Source organism: Esox lucius, chromosome 2 (genome assembly GCF_011004845.1).
Source record: "Esox lucius isolate fEsoLuc1 chromosome 2, fEsoLuc1.pri, whole genome shotgun sequence".
Lineage (NCBI taxonomy): Eukaryota > Metazoa > Chordata > Actinopteri > Esociformes > Esocidae > Esox > Esox lucius.
The window spans coordinates 18,704,198-18,723,938 of record NC_047570.1 but is presented as its reverse complement, the minus strand read 5'-3'; the positions used below and the strand labels follow the sequence as shown (position 1 = coordinate 18,723,938).

Genomic DNA, 19,741 nt, shown 5'->3' with positions numbered 1-19,741 from the left:
ATATATACACATACACATACACTTACACTTACATATATTTATATATATATATATATATACATTAGTGAGATTGATGAGGTTGTTCTCAACATGTTAATGATTTAAAGAAAGAAACCAAGAAAAAAAGAAAAAGAAGAAATGAAAGAAAAAAGAAAGTAAAAGGGGATGAATTGTCAACTCAGTGCCCATATTTATTTACAGAGTAAAAGTATAGTGGGCACAGGCTCAAAAACAACAATTGTGCAATCACACAAGCCCACAGTGTGGAAGGCTAAAGCATCATGACAGGCCAGGACATTGTATTTCAATCACAGGAGCTGGCTAGGTTGCATACTCATTACAGTTTCAACATACAGTATATTCTTCTTAAGCCCAATGTAAGTACCCCTCCAAAAAATATCTATTAAGGAGTGCTGTCTACTGTCACACTGGAAGGTGATGAAGGAGATGAATGTATTAATCTGTGTTTGACAGGGTGAGAAATTATTTCCCATTCATAAACCGAAAAACGGCATGAACATATCATTTGAAATGATTGCACAATACAAAGACATGCTTTTCAATATCTCTGCTGATTTAATTGTATTGGACATTGCACAAAAAAAACTGAATGATTTAAACACACTAATCGTAAATGTTTTACATAAAAATAATACATGCTGCTGTGTCTATAATCTACCAACATATTATGTGTATTCCAAAACAAGACGAATCCACGTATGACATATATATTACAAGGATCATTTCACTCCTCAACTCAGACCTAATTTACAGAATTACACTTCTAAATTTCTACATGTGATATTTTAACAAAGTAGGCTATTGGGTCCTTGTTGTGGCTGATATGTAGCTAGAGTGTACCTACAGAAGTGAACAGGTTAAATAAACCAAGTGTAACAGTATGTAACGGTATAAGAGGCCAGTCACGGTGAGATGAATCACGCCTCTGCTCCCGGACTTCTGCTATTCTCTCTCACCTCGCCACTTTTAGCAGACCGTGCCTTATTTCCTTCCTTGCGTGACTCCAGAACGTAAACACACCACCAGAGTGACTCATCATGATTTCTCACATCGATGGCCTGATATAAACACGCCGGGGTCAAGGGTCATCCAGCAGGATTATGGGATTTAACAAGGTACAGTAGATGCCCCTAGTCGCCTTCAGGGCCCTGAAACCTCAATTCTCAGCGGAGTTCACAGCTTCCTGTGGTCAAACCATCAAGCTTGCACATTTCAGCCTACAGAGAGAGGGAGAGTCAGAGACAGGGAGAGAAAACAGAATGTTAGAAATAGAGAATAAAAAAAGAATAGACATTTGGAGTGATGGATCACACTCTTCAGTGTTCAGCGAAATGGAAAGAATGCTGGCCTGATGATCGTGTGTCTCTTTTCTGCTTGGAGCCCCAGTAAAGTACAGGGACTGGAGAGACAGAGAGGGACAGAGAGACAGAGAGAGAGCGGGCCGGAGGCAGAGTAGCGCGTCTCTGGCCTCAGGTTTAACTGACTGCATGGTAAATGAGCTTCATCCTGTTTCATGTACTGGTGAATTGATTTACGAGTAGTGAAAAGCGTGTTTACCAGCGCCTGCCAAGTTGCCTTTTCGGGCGATAGGCACTTTTATAAAAAAAAAAAAAAAAAAAAGGGGATTTGGGAGGAAGGCATGATCAGCGCTTTGCCCTGGACTAAGCCCGACACTAGAGGGAGAGATGGTGGAGAGAGTGGTGGAGGGGGAGCTGGTGTCGGTGGAGGCAAAGATATGCTTCTGCTAGCGACTTCCCTTCAGGCCCCCATCTGAAGAAGGGCCAAACACAATCCAGCATCAATCTCAAGCTGTCACCTACACTCTGCTGCCTTTCCAGGGCCATTGTTATAGAGCAGACCAACGGAAAGAGGCCGGGAGCAGGTGGAAAGAAAAGCCCTTTGACAACTGGAGAGGAAGATTCCTCCTAAGATCCTCACGGCATTTATACAAGGCCCAGGGAATGGACTGGCTGTCCACATCCGTCTGGATACACACATGTACACACCAATTCAAAGGTCTGTACACGCACGCACACACACACTAACAGATATACTGTACTCTGTCCAACTTCAGCTGCAAAACCTGTCTGCTTCACACTTTTCAACAAGGTCTGGCCTGCTGCTCTCAACCAATGTATTCATAACTGTTACTACTGTGGGGTATTACTTAGCATCACGTGTTACTAAGCAAAGTTTTACTTCATTCTTTCTGTAACTGGCAATACTCGGAATCATTCTGACGTGCTTGTCCTGTGCCAAAATATCCTTTCCATGGTCTTTGCTGTGGTGAGACCATATGTCCCTGTAATGCATTTGGAATCCCCACCCAACTCCACAGACTGCTGCAGGTCTTTTCAGTAGTAGGTGAATAAGAACTCACAGCATTTCATGTGATGTCAGTGACCTTTCTGGAGACCATCACAGTACATACTGTTTATTCCTCACAGACATAGTGGAAGGCACTTTGTTGTGGGCAGAAATGAGAGACTAAGATGCTCTCTTTATGCTGTGGTATAACACACTCAGACATTCATTCATCGAGACCCCGCCAGCCAACCAGCCAACCAGCCAAACAGCAAGCCGACCAGCCAGCCAACCATCCAGCCAGCCAGGCCGGGATGGATTACCTTCGCTCGGAGGAAATTAAAGCTAGATGTTTGAGCAGAAGGTCTCTGCCACTGACTCACTCCTTCTCCTTCCAACTCATCCCTAGCACCTAACCCACCGGTCTCTCCAGCGTCTCCCCCTCTCTTCTCTACCTCATCCCCTTCCCTGTTCCAGCTTTACCCTCCCCACTCCCACCACATCCCATTACTCTCTCCTCCAATCGGGATCATCGGATCAGGCCTGGCAGTATGATGCCAGTAGAGTTTGATGCTTCGCTGGGACCCCCTGTGTTCAGGAAATGCTCTCTGCCTTTTTCCCACCCTAGCCTTCCGCTGTGGAGAGGCAGGGCATTACCACTGAATCCAGTTACCATTACAAAGCATTCCTGACTGATTTCGACCACTGCTCGGCCATGGGTTCCCACAGACAATGAGGATGTGCTCTCCAACCCAGGCAGAGTGGAGGACGGAGTATCATGTTGTGGGCTTCCGAGCATGTTTATGGCAGAACAGAGAGGCCTAAGCTCCACAATAGGCAATTACCATCCCCACTTACCTCCCACCCCCCAAGCCAAGTTTACATTTGTGGTCTGTATGTAGGTGAGTTCTGCTCTCTGGGTAGATTAAAAATAGCTGGGGACCATTTTAGAGGAAAACTGTAAGGGACCGAATCAGACTTGGAACTAGCGTTGCATAATGATGTCTCCCATTGTTGTGCTCTGTTTGGGAATTCTTAATGACTTTTTCCAAACTGGCTCACCACAGGAAAATCCCCCTTCAGACGGGGGGAGAGAAACCGAGAGAGATAGTGGGCTGTGTAAACACACGTAAACCTGCATCACATAATCCTGTTGCCAACAAATTCCTGTCATCGGCCACCACCAAAGCCCCAGTCACTAAACTGGTGCGGCGCTGACTCTGGCATGACTCCCCTTCCTCTTTCTCTCTCTCGTTTCCTACTTGGCATTTTCTGGTTGGCTTCTCCCTGTTGATGTATTTCCATCTGTGACAAGCTGCCATGGACCGATCCTGTGTTTAGTGTCTGTATTTGTGTGTGGGTGGGAGTGTGTGTTTGTGCATGTGTGTGTGTGGGTGTGTGTGTGGGTGTCACCAAAGGAGGTTGCACGCGACCACTGACTTCTCTCTTGACTGCTCGGTGTGGGGCAGGCTGGGTCGCTTCCAGCAGAGGAAGCTGCATCGAGCGGAGAAGAAGCATGCATTGTTAGGTTGTGCGGCGCTAAGCATGGCAGGACAGGAATAAATAGGGTGGGTATAGGCACAGCAGGACAGGGATTAGCATGGCAGGGCTAAGTATGGCAGGGCAGGGCAAACCATAGCATGGCAGGGCTGGGCAAAGCAGGTCACGGCATAGCTAAGAAGGGCAGGGTGGAGTGTGAGAGGAGTAAATAGTAATCTCATAGCAGTTTCTGTGGCCCACAGCTGGATGCAAGATTGCAGTGATACTCAGTATTTTTTATCCATACCTTTTCATTTTCATTAGCACTGACTAAGAGATGGAATCCTTTTAGAGATTTACAGGTCAAAGGAATTGGGTCTCCTCTGCTTCATCCAACAGGTCTGGATTAGAAAACGACAAGTCATACTGATTATACAAGCAAACTAAAAAGAACAGCTGAGCATGACATGAACTTTCTGCTTTTACACTTCAAGCTTTTATGATATGTTTCAGAGTAAGATTTCACTTACAGCTCTATTAACATTCATCAATAAATGGGATAACCCCCGGTGTAGTTTGATAAAGTTCAAGAGATGTCCTCTGGTCAAGAAAACAAATGTTTATGGTACATCTGATTCACTGAGAGTTATTATGGTATTTAGTTTAGACTGATTCAAAAGGTTCAGAAAATATGACTTTTGGTGGATCACTCAACAGATGCAGCTTTGACTGAAAATACTTAGGCATCAATAGCAGATGATTATGTCAGGGAAGAATAGTCATTAGGCAGTATTGTTATTTGTTTCTGCCTCATGTAGTGCCAGGAATGGCACAAGTTATTAATTGTGCGCAAATAATAAAAATAAATACCATATCGGATATCTCACTGTTAACCAATCTAATTTAAACCAGCTGATGTCATTACTGGGTCCTATTTAAACATTTATAAAATATTAAGGGTATATTGTACAAGCGTGCAGGTGTATTTTATAGATGAATGAAACCGGAGTTAATGGTTGACATACGGATTTGAAAATATATGTAGTCCTATCACAAGACCCCAGCACAGTCACAAAAATGAAACGTTTCTTGAGTTATCTTTTTGTTTATTAGTAGAAGCCTTAAAAAATCTCAAATGAAAAAAGGATTACGTAGACAGGACTATGTTGTTGTTTTCGTGAGCCTCCTCTTTATGATGTTGATATTCGTTGTTTCTCTTGTTTTGTCCTGTAAACCAGCTGTCAGTCTGCGGCTTAAACGTCAATCACAGGCATTTCAAATAATGGAACATTTTCCTTCTTGCTTGCACTGACCACATTTAGACAGTTTTAAGTTTGTACAACTTCTGGTGCTGCCAACTCTTCACCACTGGTGTCCTTCAGTCATGTCAAATCATGTTGCGGTAGTGTAAGCCGAGCTTGTGTGATCACAAAATAAGCCAGCAGTGTTGGGGAAACTACTCTGAAAACATAGTTTACCAAGCTAGCAATTTACTTCACACTCGACGAAGTTAAGCTAAAGTAAAGTTACCCTTAAAAATATAGTTTACTTAACAAAGGTTACTTTGAAAAAGTAGGCTAGTTCAATAAAATCATTACTGAAAAATATAATATGCAGAAATCCAACAGAAGAATTTGTGAGTAGGAATGAATCTGGTCTGATGCAAAAATGTAATTATTGTATATTTGCAACAACATTAGGCCCTACTATGTACTTGCAGATAGGGACAACACAACATTGCACTAAAAATGTATTTACTACTGAAAAAAATATATTTTAAATGAGTACCACCTACCGCCAAATGAAGATAGGTGAACTGTATTTACTTCACTACCCCACAATTAAAGTCAGAATGTATGCATTTTTCAAAAGTATTTCATTCAGATTTTCATTTCCTGGATGTTTCTCTCTTAAAATACGTTTTGGAAAAAGGATTCCAAGTTCATAAAAAATTTAATATATTTTATTTCAGTAAACATTTTACCAATAAAAAACACAGTTGCAGTCTGCACACAAAAATAAGTGAGAGATTGTTTTGAGTGTCTTTCGTTTCAACAATACCTCAGGGACGGCTGGGTGATGGTTGTTTGGTTGGTGCGCCAAGTTTTCATGGGAAGCACGGGGTTCTCACACAGAATAATCGCTGCGCGCACAAAATGACTCATCTCGTATTTGGGGTTTGTGGGTTCTCTTTATTTAAGCTGAACAACAGAGAGTCTATGTTTAACAAGCATAAAAGGGAAATACACTGCCATATCAAATTAACCAAAACATTACGGATAAAAACAAACTGCATGACTGGGAGTTTAAGGGGCTATTTTAAGAACGCATAGATAGAGCCTATTACAGTAGGCATTTACATTTTGTAATAGGTGTCATTGTTACTTAGAAGTCGTGTATTGTAAATAGGCATTCATGCAACAATCATATCAAAATATAAACATATATAATCAATTAATACAAACATAATTTGCCATTTTAATAATGTTTTTTAAGTAGAATGATTTGCTTATTCTTCGAAAATATAAATACATGGTTTAAATAACGTGCAATTAAATGTCAATAGTGTAATTCCAATGTGTTCAAAAATAGATTAACAATTTTATTGTAAACTGTAAAACGCTTTCCTGTAGATGTGCAGTTATGCCAGCTTGAAGAAGCAGTCCGCGATTTTTGACCACTGGTTGTAAAAATGGCGCTGTCTAGCCAAAAACTGTCACGAATGTGCTTATCGGTGCTCAACCTTATCAAAGCCACTTGCTTAGAAACTTCGGATTTCATAGCTAACTGGGCAATGATAGAAATTCTACTTATAGATTATGCACATAATAACAACACTTTACGCATCCAAAATGGGATGTTTCAATAATTATTTTTGTTTATCGCAGAAGTCCCAAACTACATCTTTAATTTTGTATTTTTTCTTTGCAGCAGAACTGCTTAAATATTTTACAGTATTACATTTATTTCTGTAAAATATATTACAGCATCTCTCCGGCGAAGTAGAATGACAGAAGTCCTTGCATGTTTAATAAACCAACAGAAATTATATGATGACGTTTTGCTGGGCTTTACAAAAAAATCTATTTTAGGCATTGGGTTTAGGGTCAGAGCAAGTGTTATGTGTTAGGCAAAATTGGATTTTAAATGGTAATACATTTTGGCTTGTAAAAGTTGTGTGTGTGTGTGCGTGCGTATATATATACATATATATACAGAATATATACACACACGCACACACACCTCACTGGAAGTCTTTAACTCTGTGAGACCGTAGATGATCCAGAGATCTCTGGGCCTCCATCATGCATTAATTTCGTTTTTCTTAATTGTAAAGTTAATACATATTATTCTTTTTTTTACCTTTATGTGGTTAACATGACTGCAAAAAGGCAGTACACCAAAAAATGAAATTGACTTTGTTTCATTAAAAGATGAATTGTCTGGTACTGTGACACAATCATCAAAAACATGGCTTGGTTGTGTTTATTAACTTCGTCCACAGCATTAGCATCGCTGCAGGTGAAAGAGTGAGAGGTGGGTCCGGTGGCAGAACGCCAAAAAAAGCATGCGCAAATCCTTTAAGTTACTTCAAACCAAATGTTATAACAACCTAAATACCATAAAAGGTTGTGCATATAGAACACTGAAATGTATTACAGGAATTTAGGTATTTATATACATTTTCCTTAGTATAACTCTTTTTCTGTGGAACATTCCAAACTTCCTCAGAATATCAATATTCTGTGTACATTCAGGGTGCATGGTTTCTGCATGACATTTCTATTAAGTATTTTTTACCATTGACATATCTTTATGAGCTGTTTTGATTGCAACTAAGCAAATATCTAAGATAATTTGGATTTTGTACACAGTCATACTTGAGTAAAACTAAGTGAGTATATGAGGAGCTCCATGTGCAGGTGATACGCTGATCACTCTAAAAGGCGCCCCTCCATCTTTTGAGGATAATGACTTAATATGTCTCTAGAGAAAACGATCCTTAAATGCCGAAAAAATAAGTTTGGTTATGTACACAGTCATACGATATATTGTATACAATAGGACAATCTTTGTTGAGTACATGGGGAGTAATAATCTCTTCAGATGATCTGTCTATCTGATAAAAAATCACTGATTCAGTTGTCATTAGACAGGTGTCTCATTGCTCCCGGATACAAATTAAAATTCGCTAAATGAAATTACTATATAAGGAATATGTTGTTTTCCGCTGAGGGTCAAAAAATACATTACATTTTTAAATATCCCAATTCCCCCCAAAAAAACTAATACAATCAGATCAGCTCTGATAAAGAGATGATGTAAAAATATCAAATGCGATTGTTACCAATACCAAGACAAATGTATTTTATTTGTCAAGTGCACAGAATAACATGCGTCATTCTGAACAATGAAATTCTTGTGACATGGCACGCGACATCTACGCAGTAATTAAGTAGAAATATCCTAATTGGTCTGCCTGTGTTTAAACCCGGACTAATAGGTCAAATACTTATTGCATATATTTTGACTTTTGAAAATGGGTCATACATGTTGAATTTCATAGCAGATAAAAATATTAAAACAACCAATTTAATTTACTAATCAGTTAATTAACTCGGGTCTTTCATGTGAATTAGCATCAAAAGAATACGGCTAAACTGAAATGTTTAGCCGTATTTCTTAAATACAAAAAATAAAAGCAAATTCGCAACCAATTAAAAAAGAACAGTCAGAGATGATGGGAAAAAATATTTGACTAAATGTGAGGACACAACAATTCTACTGAAAATATATGATCTAAACATTACGTCGACTTGTGCCTTGAATTCATGTGAATTTCACTTTTGCTATATTTTTTGCTGTGTTTGTTAACAATTAAATGTGAAAATACTAAGGATACATTTAGAAACATGATGAGAATATAATTAGAATTGTGAGGTAGGTAAATCATTAGACAAAAAAAAAATTATAGTATAACTATGATTTCTGTCCCCAAGTGGCTAAACATCTATCCAAATATGAAAAGTTCCTAAGAAAATGCATTGCACTATTTAGTTTATTTCGCTCAGCTAGCTGTGCTGCGCTGTGTCATTGAGGAAGCACTGAAGTGCAATGCATATCTGAAGTGCAGTTGTTTTCAACCCCCCCCGTCACTCTGTGAGACCCCCCCCCTCCCGCCCACACACACACACACGCAACTCTGCTGTCAACAGTTTTCTATGGGAATAAAGAAATCCCATATTCCATATTCAAAGATGAAATGAACTCCATGACAGAAGCCTATGCAGCGTGAGCAAAACGATGGTTACAGTACCAATAAAATAATATATAAACCACTGAAATATCCCCAGGAATCCAAATAAAACCACTCAACAGTCCAACTTCATAAAAAAAATATAGAGCATTCAAAGGTCTAGCCTAAATGTATGGAGGATTTGCCCACGCGCAACCACGCAAAAACTTTAAATAGACATACATTATTTATACAAACACACACACACATATATATACACACACACACACACAAACACAAAATACAGTGCAACATTAAATTCCTATGTTTTCATATGAGAAATGAATGATCAATGGACGTGTCAAGCGCTGAAGGCCACCCTGGAGAATCCACGTCTTGGACTCTTTTTGTACGTAAACAAAGAGACAGAGAGTAAGACCGGGCGATAAGGCCGTTATTGAAGTGTTTGTGTCAGATACGCGATTAGTATGTGCCCCAGACCAGAAATTGATCATTGAACAGAACGGTTAATTGTGTGCCATGTGCTCATTGTCTCCCTAACATCTATCAACAAAAACGTGAAGGGCCTTATCAATCAATCCTATCTGCCAGAACATCTTACTCTTGCATACACTACCAATTAAAGTAGCCATACCAGCAACATTATCTGAATCCTTTTAAACAGAAAGGTGTCGCCAACAACTTCACTGACTGCAGAAATTTGAAATAGGGTGAAACACATTGGTACTGATTGTAGACGAGTGGGCGTGCTGCTGTATACTCTTTTCCCTGGGTGGTGTACTCTGCATTGTTGGACAGTAGAATTACACTAACAAATTGAATCCCCTCTGCTGCGCTTTTACGCACACCGATGCGTCTTGGAGGTCTAGTGGCGACATCTCGCCAAGAACATTTAAAAGTCGTAAAACGCGACTCTGGTGCTGTTGATTGCATGAAAGGGTGGGGCCCCTAAACTATACAGTTCAGATCAATGTAGCGGCCCAATGAGCGCAATCAGCGGTCTGCTAGCAATCCCGTGCTTTCTCATTCACATAAACACCACTTTGAACAAAAATATACACGGCCACCTACTGCGCCAGAGAAAGTGATGCAGGATGAGGGGGTTCCCACTTTGACATTATACTGTTTTCAATTAAAACGACAACGCTAGATGGACTAAGCGACGCATGAGACAAACAGAGATATTTAGTTTCAGTCCATTTGAATTGAAATACTGTATTTACTATTGATCCAGCGATATTTAGGAATGTAGCCAAGACAGTGTACAAAGTAAACACATTTGTGTATTCTTGGGAAAACGACAGGTGAAAATGCGCCAAAACTGCTATATATGTATGTTTTACACAGTGAACGCAAATAAGAACATTACAGAACGATCCAATTGATTTTCCGAAATATAACAATATTCGATAGGGCTTCATTGGGTGGCTGTCTACGAAATAGAAACGATACATACATTTGTTGTTCACAGCACATGCATTTTAAAGCAAATCAATATTTTACAAGGTTGAACTGTTTTAAATACAGTGCATTACAATATGATAATGTGGATGTTTTTTAGCCCTTCAAATTTTCAACTGTTTGTTCCTTCTCGTTGTTACAGTGTTTCCAATTAAGTATCCCCCTCTTAATGAAAATAGCATAATAGCACAAAAATAGCTTAAATGTATCTACAGCGGAGGTAATTTAGACAATGCAGAAAGCCAAGCATAACAACATATTTATACCAGTTATCAGTTACATAACTTGCACAATCTGTGTAAACCTACTATTATATTGTATTGGATTATTAGCATTATATCCTACACATACATAAATATTTGTGTGACGTATTTTAACATTGTTTTAAGGATTTTAAATGTAATTTACTGAGTCTATTATTTAGATTCCAAATCGAATTGAAATGTTTCAGATTATTATTTGTTTGTTCATCCTTTATTTAGCCAGGTAAGTAAGAAAAATTGTGATAGTGATAGGTCTCGTGTATGTTTACATAGTAGGTTACATTACCCTGGTGGCAATACAGTCTGTGTGTTTCGACCAATGGGAGCTTTATTTTGCCTATCAAGTTATGAATATTGATATTATATTGATAATAGGTCACATAGCCATCCAGAGCAAAGCCCCCAAAATTGCTAATTATTTTCTGAAGTAAATACAAAATGTAATTATATTATGGCATGGAATAACCAGACATAACGAAGATGATCCTATAGGCCTAGTTAGAGAAAAAAAACTGTGTAAGATACATCTCTTGCCTTTTAGCTATGCATGCTTTAAACAAAGCACATTCCAAATCGTGCACTGAAGGTTAAATTTTTAAATACGGAAGGCATGCAAAGACGCGACTTCAAGTGCAATCTTTGTCTAATGCCCTTGCGGCCCAAAGGTACAGTTATCCATTTGATCAATCAATCTGTCACATGGCTCTCCAAACAAGTCTGCTGCAGCCTTTTGGTGACCTTCCCCGGCTACACTCCACAATAGAAGTGGGTAACGCTGATTTCTCAGTGTCAAGACCGTCATTTCATTTCCTAAACAAACCCAGTTCAAATTGTGTTTATAATATGTTCCCAAATGGCCAATAGGATTCATTGCAACTGCGTTTTTTGAAATAAAAAAAAATCTTCTTCATCAAAGGCCGTTCCTTGTTTTTTTTAAACCAAGATTTCTGTATAGTAATGGCAAAATAAATGGTATCAGGTTTGGTATAAAACGTGTGTGCTGTGTAAAACCATATGTGTGACATGCTGAGGTGTTTGTCTTTTTGCTGAGACACCACAAACTAATTAATGACCATTAGAGTTAATTGGGGGGAGTCTTGGACCATATATCAGATTATGTAAGCAAATTCAAGGTAAAGGCTGAATTGCATTTAAATTAAACAGTTGTATCTTCTGCGCAGTGAATACACAAAAATAAAGATAAAGTATGGACTTCGATTATGGATCCCTGTTGCTCGCAGAGCTTCCGTAGTACCCTATAATAACAGAGGATTGAAAGAGCCAGGCGCAGCACTGTGCTGGAGTGGCAAAAGAAAGTTACTGAAATGAACACTCATTTTTGGTGCGTGCATGCCTAATAAGACAGAAAAATAGAACATTACGATATTATATCCTGGTGTCTTCTGTACTAATAAGGTCTATGTTTACTTTCAACCTCAGCAATGTAGCGCATCACCACATCCATATAAAACGTTGCTGTTTGAGTGGGCCTATTTAGGTCATGGATTGGATGACAAGAAAATGTCCAGAAATTCTGAGACAATCTACTAAACTATCCGAATGTGGGACCTCTATACCTAAGTGGTTGAACATTCTTTAGGATGTGACGCTTTCCTATTTAATTAAAGGACGTCATGGAAAAAGTACATGAAAATAACTATGAGGGGCAGCTATTGAGTGGTGACATTGGAACCACCTAACATGACTGCGTAAATGACGACAAATAGCCTACGATAATTCGAGATAGCATTACGAGCATAAAGCTATAACTAACACTTTCGAGTGAACCCTTATCTCACATTTCAAAATGTAGCAAGGCTGCCTAAAAAATCTATGTTATAAAATGTTCTCTAAAAATGAGTTGCTCTGGATAATAGCATCTACTAAATCAATATTTTAAATCAATTTAAGTCAAATGACACAAAGGTGACTTCATCCGAAGTTACAGAATAACTTACTTTGGCAATATTAAATCGTATAAAGAAATAAAATAATTTGAGACACCATAACTACTTTAAAATCCCACTGTAACAATAATTTGACAAGCGAAAATAACTCTAAAATATCCACTGAATGTCCAGAGGGACCATTTATAGTTACGCCTGCCTGTCAACACATTTTTTGCGGAGGAGTTTAACAACATGCCAGTCATCGACGCGTCCCCCTCTGCCGATCAATGGAGCAACTCGCGTCCCACTGGTTTGGGTAAACATTTAGGGATCAATTAGCCGTGGACATTAGTTTTTCAGAGGGCATGTCAAAAAGACGAGTGGCAGGGTTAAAACGTGTTAGAGGGCAATTCGGCATGTGGACGGGCACAGCGTGTTGAAACCAATGCGTACTTCTCGGAATGAAGTCATCAACAGTAATTAAATGCAGGGGAAAGAGAGGACGCGAGCGCGCCTGCCCCCTCATGCGCACTGGGTGGTCCACTCTCCTGATAAATGCATGGGCCACATTCCAAGCAAGCGCCCGGTGAAGGGACCGGTTAAAACAATACTACTACCTATATACATTACTTGGGTTTCAAACTCCTCCAACAGCAAATCCCAAACTTCTACCCTCGTATACTCCATGTAGCTGACAACGGAGATTTGTATATTTTAGTATTTGTTTCCCCTGCGGCAAAAAACGTCACGAATGAGCCAACAACGAAATGTAATGGGTTTGTTGGAACACACAGGCTGTCCCCTATTCAAAATTTGCAGGTCTATACAAGCTTCACAATAATGTATTTTTTCAAATAGATAGGGCCTACATAAACAGTTAGTGGATTTTGATTAGATGAGCAGGTTAAAAGACCAGAAACATCAAATGCATATTTGCTAGACAAACATGTATTTCAAGACTATTTTTATTCAAAATTACTTATAAAGCATAAATATATCCTTCATGTAAAAGTACAGTAGGCCCCTATAGGCTACACCTTAATTCACAGAAACATCCATGCAATAAGAAGTTTAATATTTTCAATTAGCAAAAGAAAGTGACAATGTGTTGTTATTTTATACCTCGCATCAATTAATTGCATGTTTGTAATGGGGCAATACATAAAAAAATGTATGTATATCCAAAACAGCAACCACCGCCATCCCTGAGTCAACCCGCGCCCCATGAGCGCCTGAGTGAGAGGGTTGAGAGGCTGGGAGCTGTATGCACTCTCCCGGGAACAATGAGCAGTCTGCTTTCAACATAGTTTGGCTATGGACCGGCGGCTCTCAGCCACATACACATAAGTACAGTTCAAACGAATAGACTAAAACTGGTTACATTTAGAATGGTGAATCAGGTGCAATGAGTCGAAAAGAGACCTAGTTAAAAAGGCTAAATTATTAAACAAATATATTTTCAAATGTAAAGCCTATATAGGTTACATATTTTGTATATTCCAGCTTACTAACTGTTAGGCGTTGTCTTGTGAATGTAAGTATGTTTATTATATTACCAAAGTTCTTTGTTAACAAGGAATGCCATTAGAAATGTTCAAACAAAAAATTCAATTGTTACATCATTGAGCTAACTTTTTTAATCTGATTACATGTTCTCTTTTTTTGTGACACTGTAGTCTGGCTATAAGTTACACACCACATTACAACCAAATTCCGGGTAACAATTTCCTATGATGCCAGCGTATAACCGCTTATGTTGCTATCTAATTCCCATTTTCAACAGGTCTGGCAAACCTCGATAGGACTAAACCGAGAATACGGCCCGCAGCCAAATCGCTACGTAGCATGTCTTTGTTTTAACTGACTTATGTTGAAAGTGACTTACCTTGATTTGAGCAGCATTCTGAAATAGTTTGGTGGAAGACGATCTGAAGTCCTCATCTGAATTTCAGTGCTTGGAGTTCTGGAATAGGCACAGGGCACTCTTCCTCCAGTTCTTCTGTGTGAATATAATATAATCACTATACATAATTGAAAAAGCTTACTTGCTTTCTGTTGTAAAGTCATATTCACACACAAGGCGCTGTCTAAAACGGACATAATGCATCAGATTGAGTATTAGCTGATCTAGCGGGGCTTTTTGCTTGATTTTTTTTATTTAAAGAAGGCCAGGGAAAATGTTTACGTTTTGCTGTATAAACATCCTGCCCATGTTCCTGTCTATCTTTTTAAAGAAATCAGCAGCTTGGTTTTGAATAAAGAGCAATTTTGCTTCAAATACGTAAATTTTAAGAATTTTAAACATATTCCACATTTTAATAACTCATTGTAGTGCAATTTGCTGTCTGCTTATCAGCTAATTGGAAAACGTGTTCTGTATATAATGTTCAATTAACTAAAGCATGCTTATTCAAGTCGGTTTCTGAAGAAATATTGGTGATGCAAAAATAAATAATATTAATCTTTAAAAAGTCCTATAGATTATTGGCCTATTGCTTAGGCTACCGCTATTCCAAAAAAAACAATTTAAAAAAATAAAGCAGCCTAATCAATTAATTTTGTAAAATAATTTATGTTGGAAACCATGTCATTATTAAAAAATATTTGTTACATAAAATTATATTTTGAATTTTACAGAGATCTAGGCCTGCTGATCCTAGAGAAACCAAAGGCAGGCAGATGTGAGCGCACCGCAGCCCACTACGATGTAGTGGGAGGGGACTGGGCGGACCCCGCGCGCCAATGACGTCCTGATGGTCAAGAGCTCGAGCTAGCGAGACGCTGATGGCAACAGATAAGTAAAAGGCGAGCTCCTCCAGAGGCACGAGAACACACGGACTCAAGTTGAAAGCAGCTCCCGTTTCTGCTCCGTTTAACTTTGGACACTAGCTACAGATTTTAGGGTTTACACTGGCAAAGGAATTTAGGCATCAAAAGGGAAAGCGCAAAAACGCCTGTTTAAAAGAAAGTGAGATTTGTTTTTTTTACCGTGCTTAGTTCCACAGCATCGACATTATTGACAATCATCTTTATCAAACTTTTCTTTGATTATTTATAGGAGGTTTACTCGCCTACTTCAAAACGAGGACGTGGATATTTCTGTCAAACCTTTGCCATTGCGCAGATAGGCTAACTAATGACGGCAGAGGTTCAGCAGCCTCCAGCGCAGACTCCTGCTCAGAGCAGCCCCATGTCTGCTCCGGAGAAGCCCCACGGACAGACCACGGTGATGGAGACCGCCTCTTCCACCACCAAAACCAAGAAGACCAACGCAGGGATCCGCCGCCCAGAGAAACCCCCCTACTCCTACATAGCGCTGATAGTGATGGCTATCCAGAGCTCTCCTACCAAACGTTTGACGCTCAGTGAGATTTACCAGTTCCTCCAAAGCCGTTTCCCGTTCTTCAGAGGCTCCTACCAAGGATGGAAGAACTCCGTTCGTCATAACTTGTCCCTAAACGAGTGCTTCATAAAGCTTCCCAAGGGGCTTGGTCGGCCCGGAAAGGGCCACTACTGGACTATCGACCCGGCCAGCGAGTTCATGTTCGAAGAGGGATCCTTTCGCAGGAGGCCCCGGGGCTTTAGGCGTAAATGCCAGGCGTTGAAGCCCATGTACAGCATGATGAATGGCCTGGGATTCAACCACCTCCCCGAGTCTTACAACTTCCAGGGGAGCGGAGGGGGGCTGTCCTGTCCACCCAACGGCTTGTCTCTGGACAGCGGGATTGGGATGATGAATGGACACTTGGCAGGCAACATGGAGGGAATGGGTCTGTCTGGACACTCCATGTCCCACTTATCGGCCAACAGCGGACATTCCTACATGGGGAGTTGCACAGGATCCACGGGGAGCGAGTACCCCCACCACGACAATTCGGGATCGCCCCTGCTCACCAGCGGCGGGGTGATGGAGCCGCATCCAGTTTACTCAAGCTCAGCCTCGGCCTGGGCTCAAGCACCTTCATCCTCCCTGAATAACGGAGGTTCCTACATCAAACAGCAGCCACTGTCTCCCTGCAATCCCGGAGCGAACCCGCTGCAGCCCAGTTTACCCACGCACTCTCTTGACCAGTATAACCTGCACCAGAACGCACACAGTAACACGGATTTACAAGGTAAATTAGCATTTTTGCATGCGTAAGAATTAAAATTATAGCAATCGTTTAAAATATGGGCAAAATAAACACTATACTTAGAAAAAGGCAGATGCTAACTTAACCCATTTGAGATTTCAATACATGTCTACAGTGTATAGTTAAAGTCCTTTAGACAACCATAGTCTACTGCTGTAGGGAATGATAAGACCTGGGCTTTTGGCATGGTCAGTGCATTTATTTTCACAACCAACCACTATTCACGGGTGATATTGGTACGATTCTGTTATGGCCTATTTGAAATTAGGTAATGGGCCTAATAAACTATGGTCTAACATCCTTTTAGCAAGGATTTATTTTTCTAGTCTTCTTTTAACTGGCTAAAGATCGGGCCAGCCAACAAACAGCGGGTTTAAGCCTCACTCTCTTTTCCTAGTAAATTCCTAGAGGTGGTTTCTGGAGGCACGCGGAGGGCACGTCTACTGGGACACGTGTTTAGAATGTTGCCAAGTCAAGAACAAGCCCCAGCCGGAGCCAGCCAGCTCGCGCCCGGAGGCACCATGTCCTCCGGGATTTGCGTGAGAGTAGGCCACTGTCAATTAAAACTATCCCGCCCTCGAGCGTCCCAGACCGTTCTCAGCCCTAACCATTCCCCTCAACTGTTCCAATCAGAAGGGAAATCAAACCGGGGTTTTCCCCAGTTAAGTGAAAGACAAAATAGACAAAAATATAGCATTTTCAACAATAATCTAAAAGGTTATTAAAATATTCAGTCGACACTAACCATTGTAAATATTATTTGAAACGCATACGATAACATCATCCTAAAATAGAAATGGTTAAGGCAAAATAATAAAATGCCCAAAATTACTGTTTATGATTTAATGAATTCATTAAGGTAACATTAAAAAGCTCATAAGTCTCTCTTTTTTAAATAATAGCACATAACCTCTATGAAGTAGGACAGTTGGTAGAGCATGGTTCTTACAACGCCAGGTTAGTGAGTCTGATTTGCACGGAGGTGTCAAAACAAAAAAATAAAAATCCATGCACTCCCACCTTTAAATCCATCTGGATATGCTGGTGTGCTAAATATATTAAATGCAATATGTGTATGACAAAAAATATAGACAAAGTTATTATATTTGGCAGGCCTATTATAGACTACCTAAGAAAACCCATAGTATGCTTACACAAATTAAAAGGTCTAACTTGCTAGTACAATTTCTTTAAAGCATTATCCTTCTGGGGTTGTAGTTCAAAAACACTTACGTTTTTGCAAATTGACTAGCAAATACTTATTTGGGTGTTCTTGCTACATGGCAAAAGGTTAAATAACACATTCTGCACCTTTTTAGGTATTCCACGGTACCATTCCCAGTCTCCCAGTATGTGTGACAGGAAGGAGTTCGTCTTCTCCTTCAATGCGATGACGTCTTCAACGATGCATTCGCCCAGCAGCAGCTCCTACTATCATCACCAACAGGTCGCCTACCAGGACATCAAGCCCTGTGTCATGTGACAGCACTTACGGTGAATAACGGACATCACTGACTTGAGCCACTAAAACCAAAATCAGCTACAGGGCTGAGATGAGGGAGTAACCCAACCCTTGGAGGTATAGGAGAAGGCAGGCCCTGGAACGCGCTGTAAGAGAAGCATCAGTAACGCCAGAGAACCCATAAACGTAAAAAAAGGGATTTGGTACAGAGACAGAAATACGTATAAATAAATGGAGATATCACAAAACAATCATGTGATTAAGCCCGAAACTGTGGGCACCGTTCAAGAAATATCTGCGTGTAATACAAGAGGTAAAGCCGAGACCTGGTTGAAAATCACCTCGAGCATCTCAACCCCAGCTGCCGCTTGGTACTAGTTCTGCGGGCGGATGACTACCACTTGAGAACATTTAACTTTCTAAAATGTACAATGTGTATTATTATTGTTATGCATTGAGATAGGCTACTGGGGAAATTTTCAGTGCTCCTATATCCGGGTTAGGCTACTCGGCACTATCAAATTATTTCGATTTTTATTATATTTTCTGAGAAGTGAACTATCACCATGCGTTGATTTTTTTTAATTAACAATAAGACATGATCTTAATTAAGGAAAGATGAAGGCACTTTTTTTTAATAACAAAACGCAACTTCTTATTTATTCTGTGTATATTTTAATTGTACAATTATAGCCACCATATTGAAGTATGCTTTATTGGCAATATTTGCCATGACGCTTTCTTACTTGTTTTAAAAAGGAAATTGAAGATAAAGATGTAAGCACTGTTAGTTAGGCTACATTGTCCGTGTCTATTTAGGTGTACATATATCCATGTAGACACCAGTTATTTTTCAGCACTGTATAAACTGTACATGATGTTATGCTGAGTATTGGCATACTTGAGTGTCTTTAGATTAGTCTGTATTACTACACACGATTTGTATTAAAAAAAAATAAAGGTATTGGCATGCAGTTTGTTTAACTGGCTTAAACACCTATACAATTATTTATGTTTCCGCTTTTTTACATTTTTTTTTTCTGACTTTGTTGTAAATCGTTGGATTATTAGACCTATATCCTAAGCATTTTGCTGATACAATTCAGTGGCGCAGGGTCTTGGACATTTTGGGATCTATTTAGTTTTTCCATCTCAAAACTCTTCTTCATAACACATAATAATTAGACGTTCTGGTTATCAAATGAACATATTTTACGGTGATAATAGCCCATACATACTTATGAACGGATTTAGTTTTACACTGCAGGGTAAAATCGTTTTATGCAAAAATATAGACTATTGTGTTGGAGGTCGAAAATTAAAAATGTTATCCAATGTGTAACTGTGTAATCGGGTGTATGTTGCAATTAATCCGTAACAAATCAAAACCAGTCGTGATGCGGGACGGGCAAATTCGCTTCGGATTCTTTTTCAGAGAGGGAGGAGGCTAAACGCGTGGCCACCGCCGACAA

At 39.7% G+C, this 19,741-nt stretch overlaps 1 protein-coding gene and 1 long non-coding RNA gene across 2 annotated transcripts; one reads left to right on the top strand and one right to left on the bottom strand.

Moving 5' to 3' along the window:
• Positions 1-220: 220 nt before the first annotated feature.
• LOC105015858 lies at positions 221-15,428 on the bottom strand. The gene is made up of 3 exons (XR_828406.3): positions 14,560-15,428; positions 4,112-4,205; positions 221-1,238 (listed from the first exon to the last, which is right to left on the bottom strand). It is a non-coding gene; the product is annotated as an uncharacterized LOC105015858 (long non-coding RNA).
• A 70-nt stretch (positions 15,429-15,498) lies between these two features.
• On the top strand, positions 15,499-19,375 carry foxf1 (forkhead box F1). The gene is made up of 2 exons (XM_010879320.4): positions 15,499-16,789; positions 18,127-19,375. Exons 1-2 carry the CDS (start codon positions 15,811-15,813, stop codon positions 18,288-18,290), a joined length of 1,143 nt encoding a protein of 380 aa, XP_010877622.1. The 5' UTR covers positions 15,499-15,810; the 3' UTR covers positions 18,291-19,375.
• Positions 19,376-19,741: the final 366 nt, after the last annotated feature.

Excerpts from the sequence above, each read along its gene's own strand:
- foxf1 (XM_010879320.4), top strand. The coding sequence starts at position 15,811 with ATGACGGCAGAGGTTCAGCAGCCTCCAGCGCAGACTCCTGCTCAGAGC. Across the intron at positions 16,790-18,126 it reads CAGTAACACGGATTTACAAG|GTATTCCACGGTACCATTCC; the intron begins GTAAATTAGCAT and ends GCACCTTTTTAG.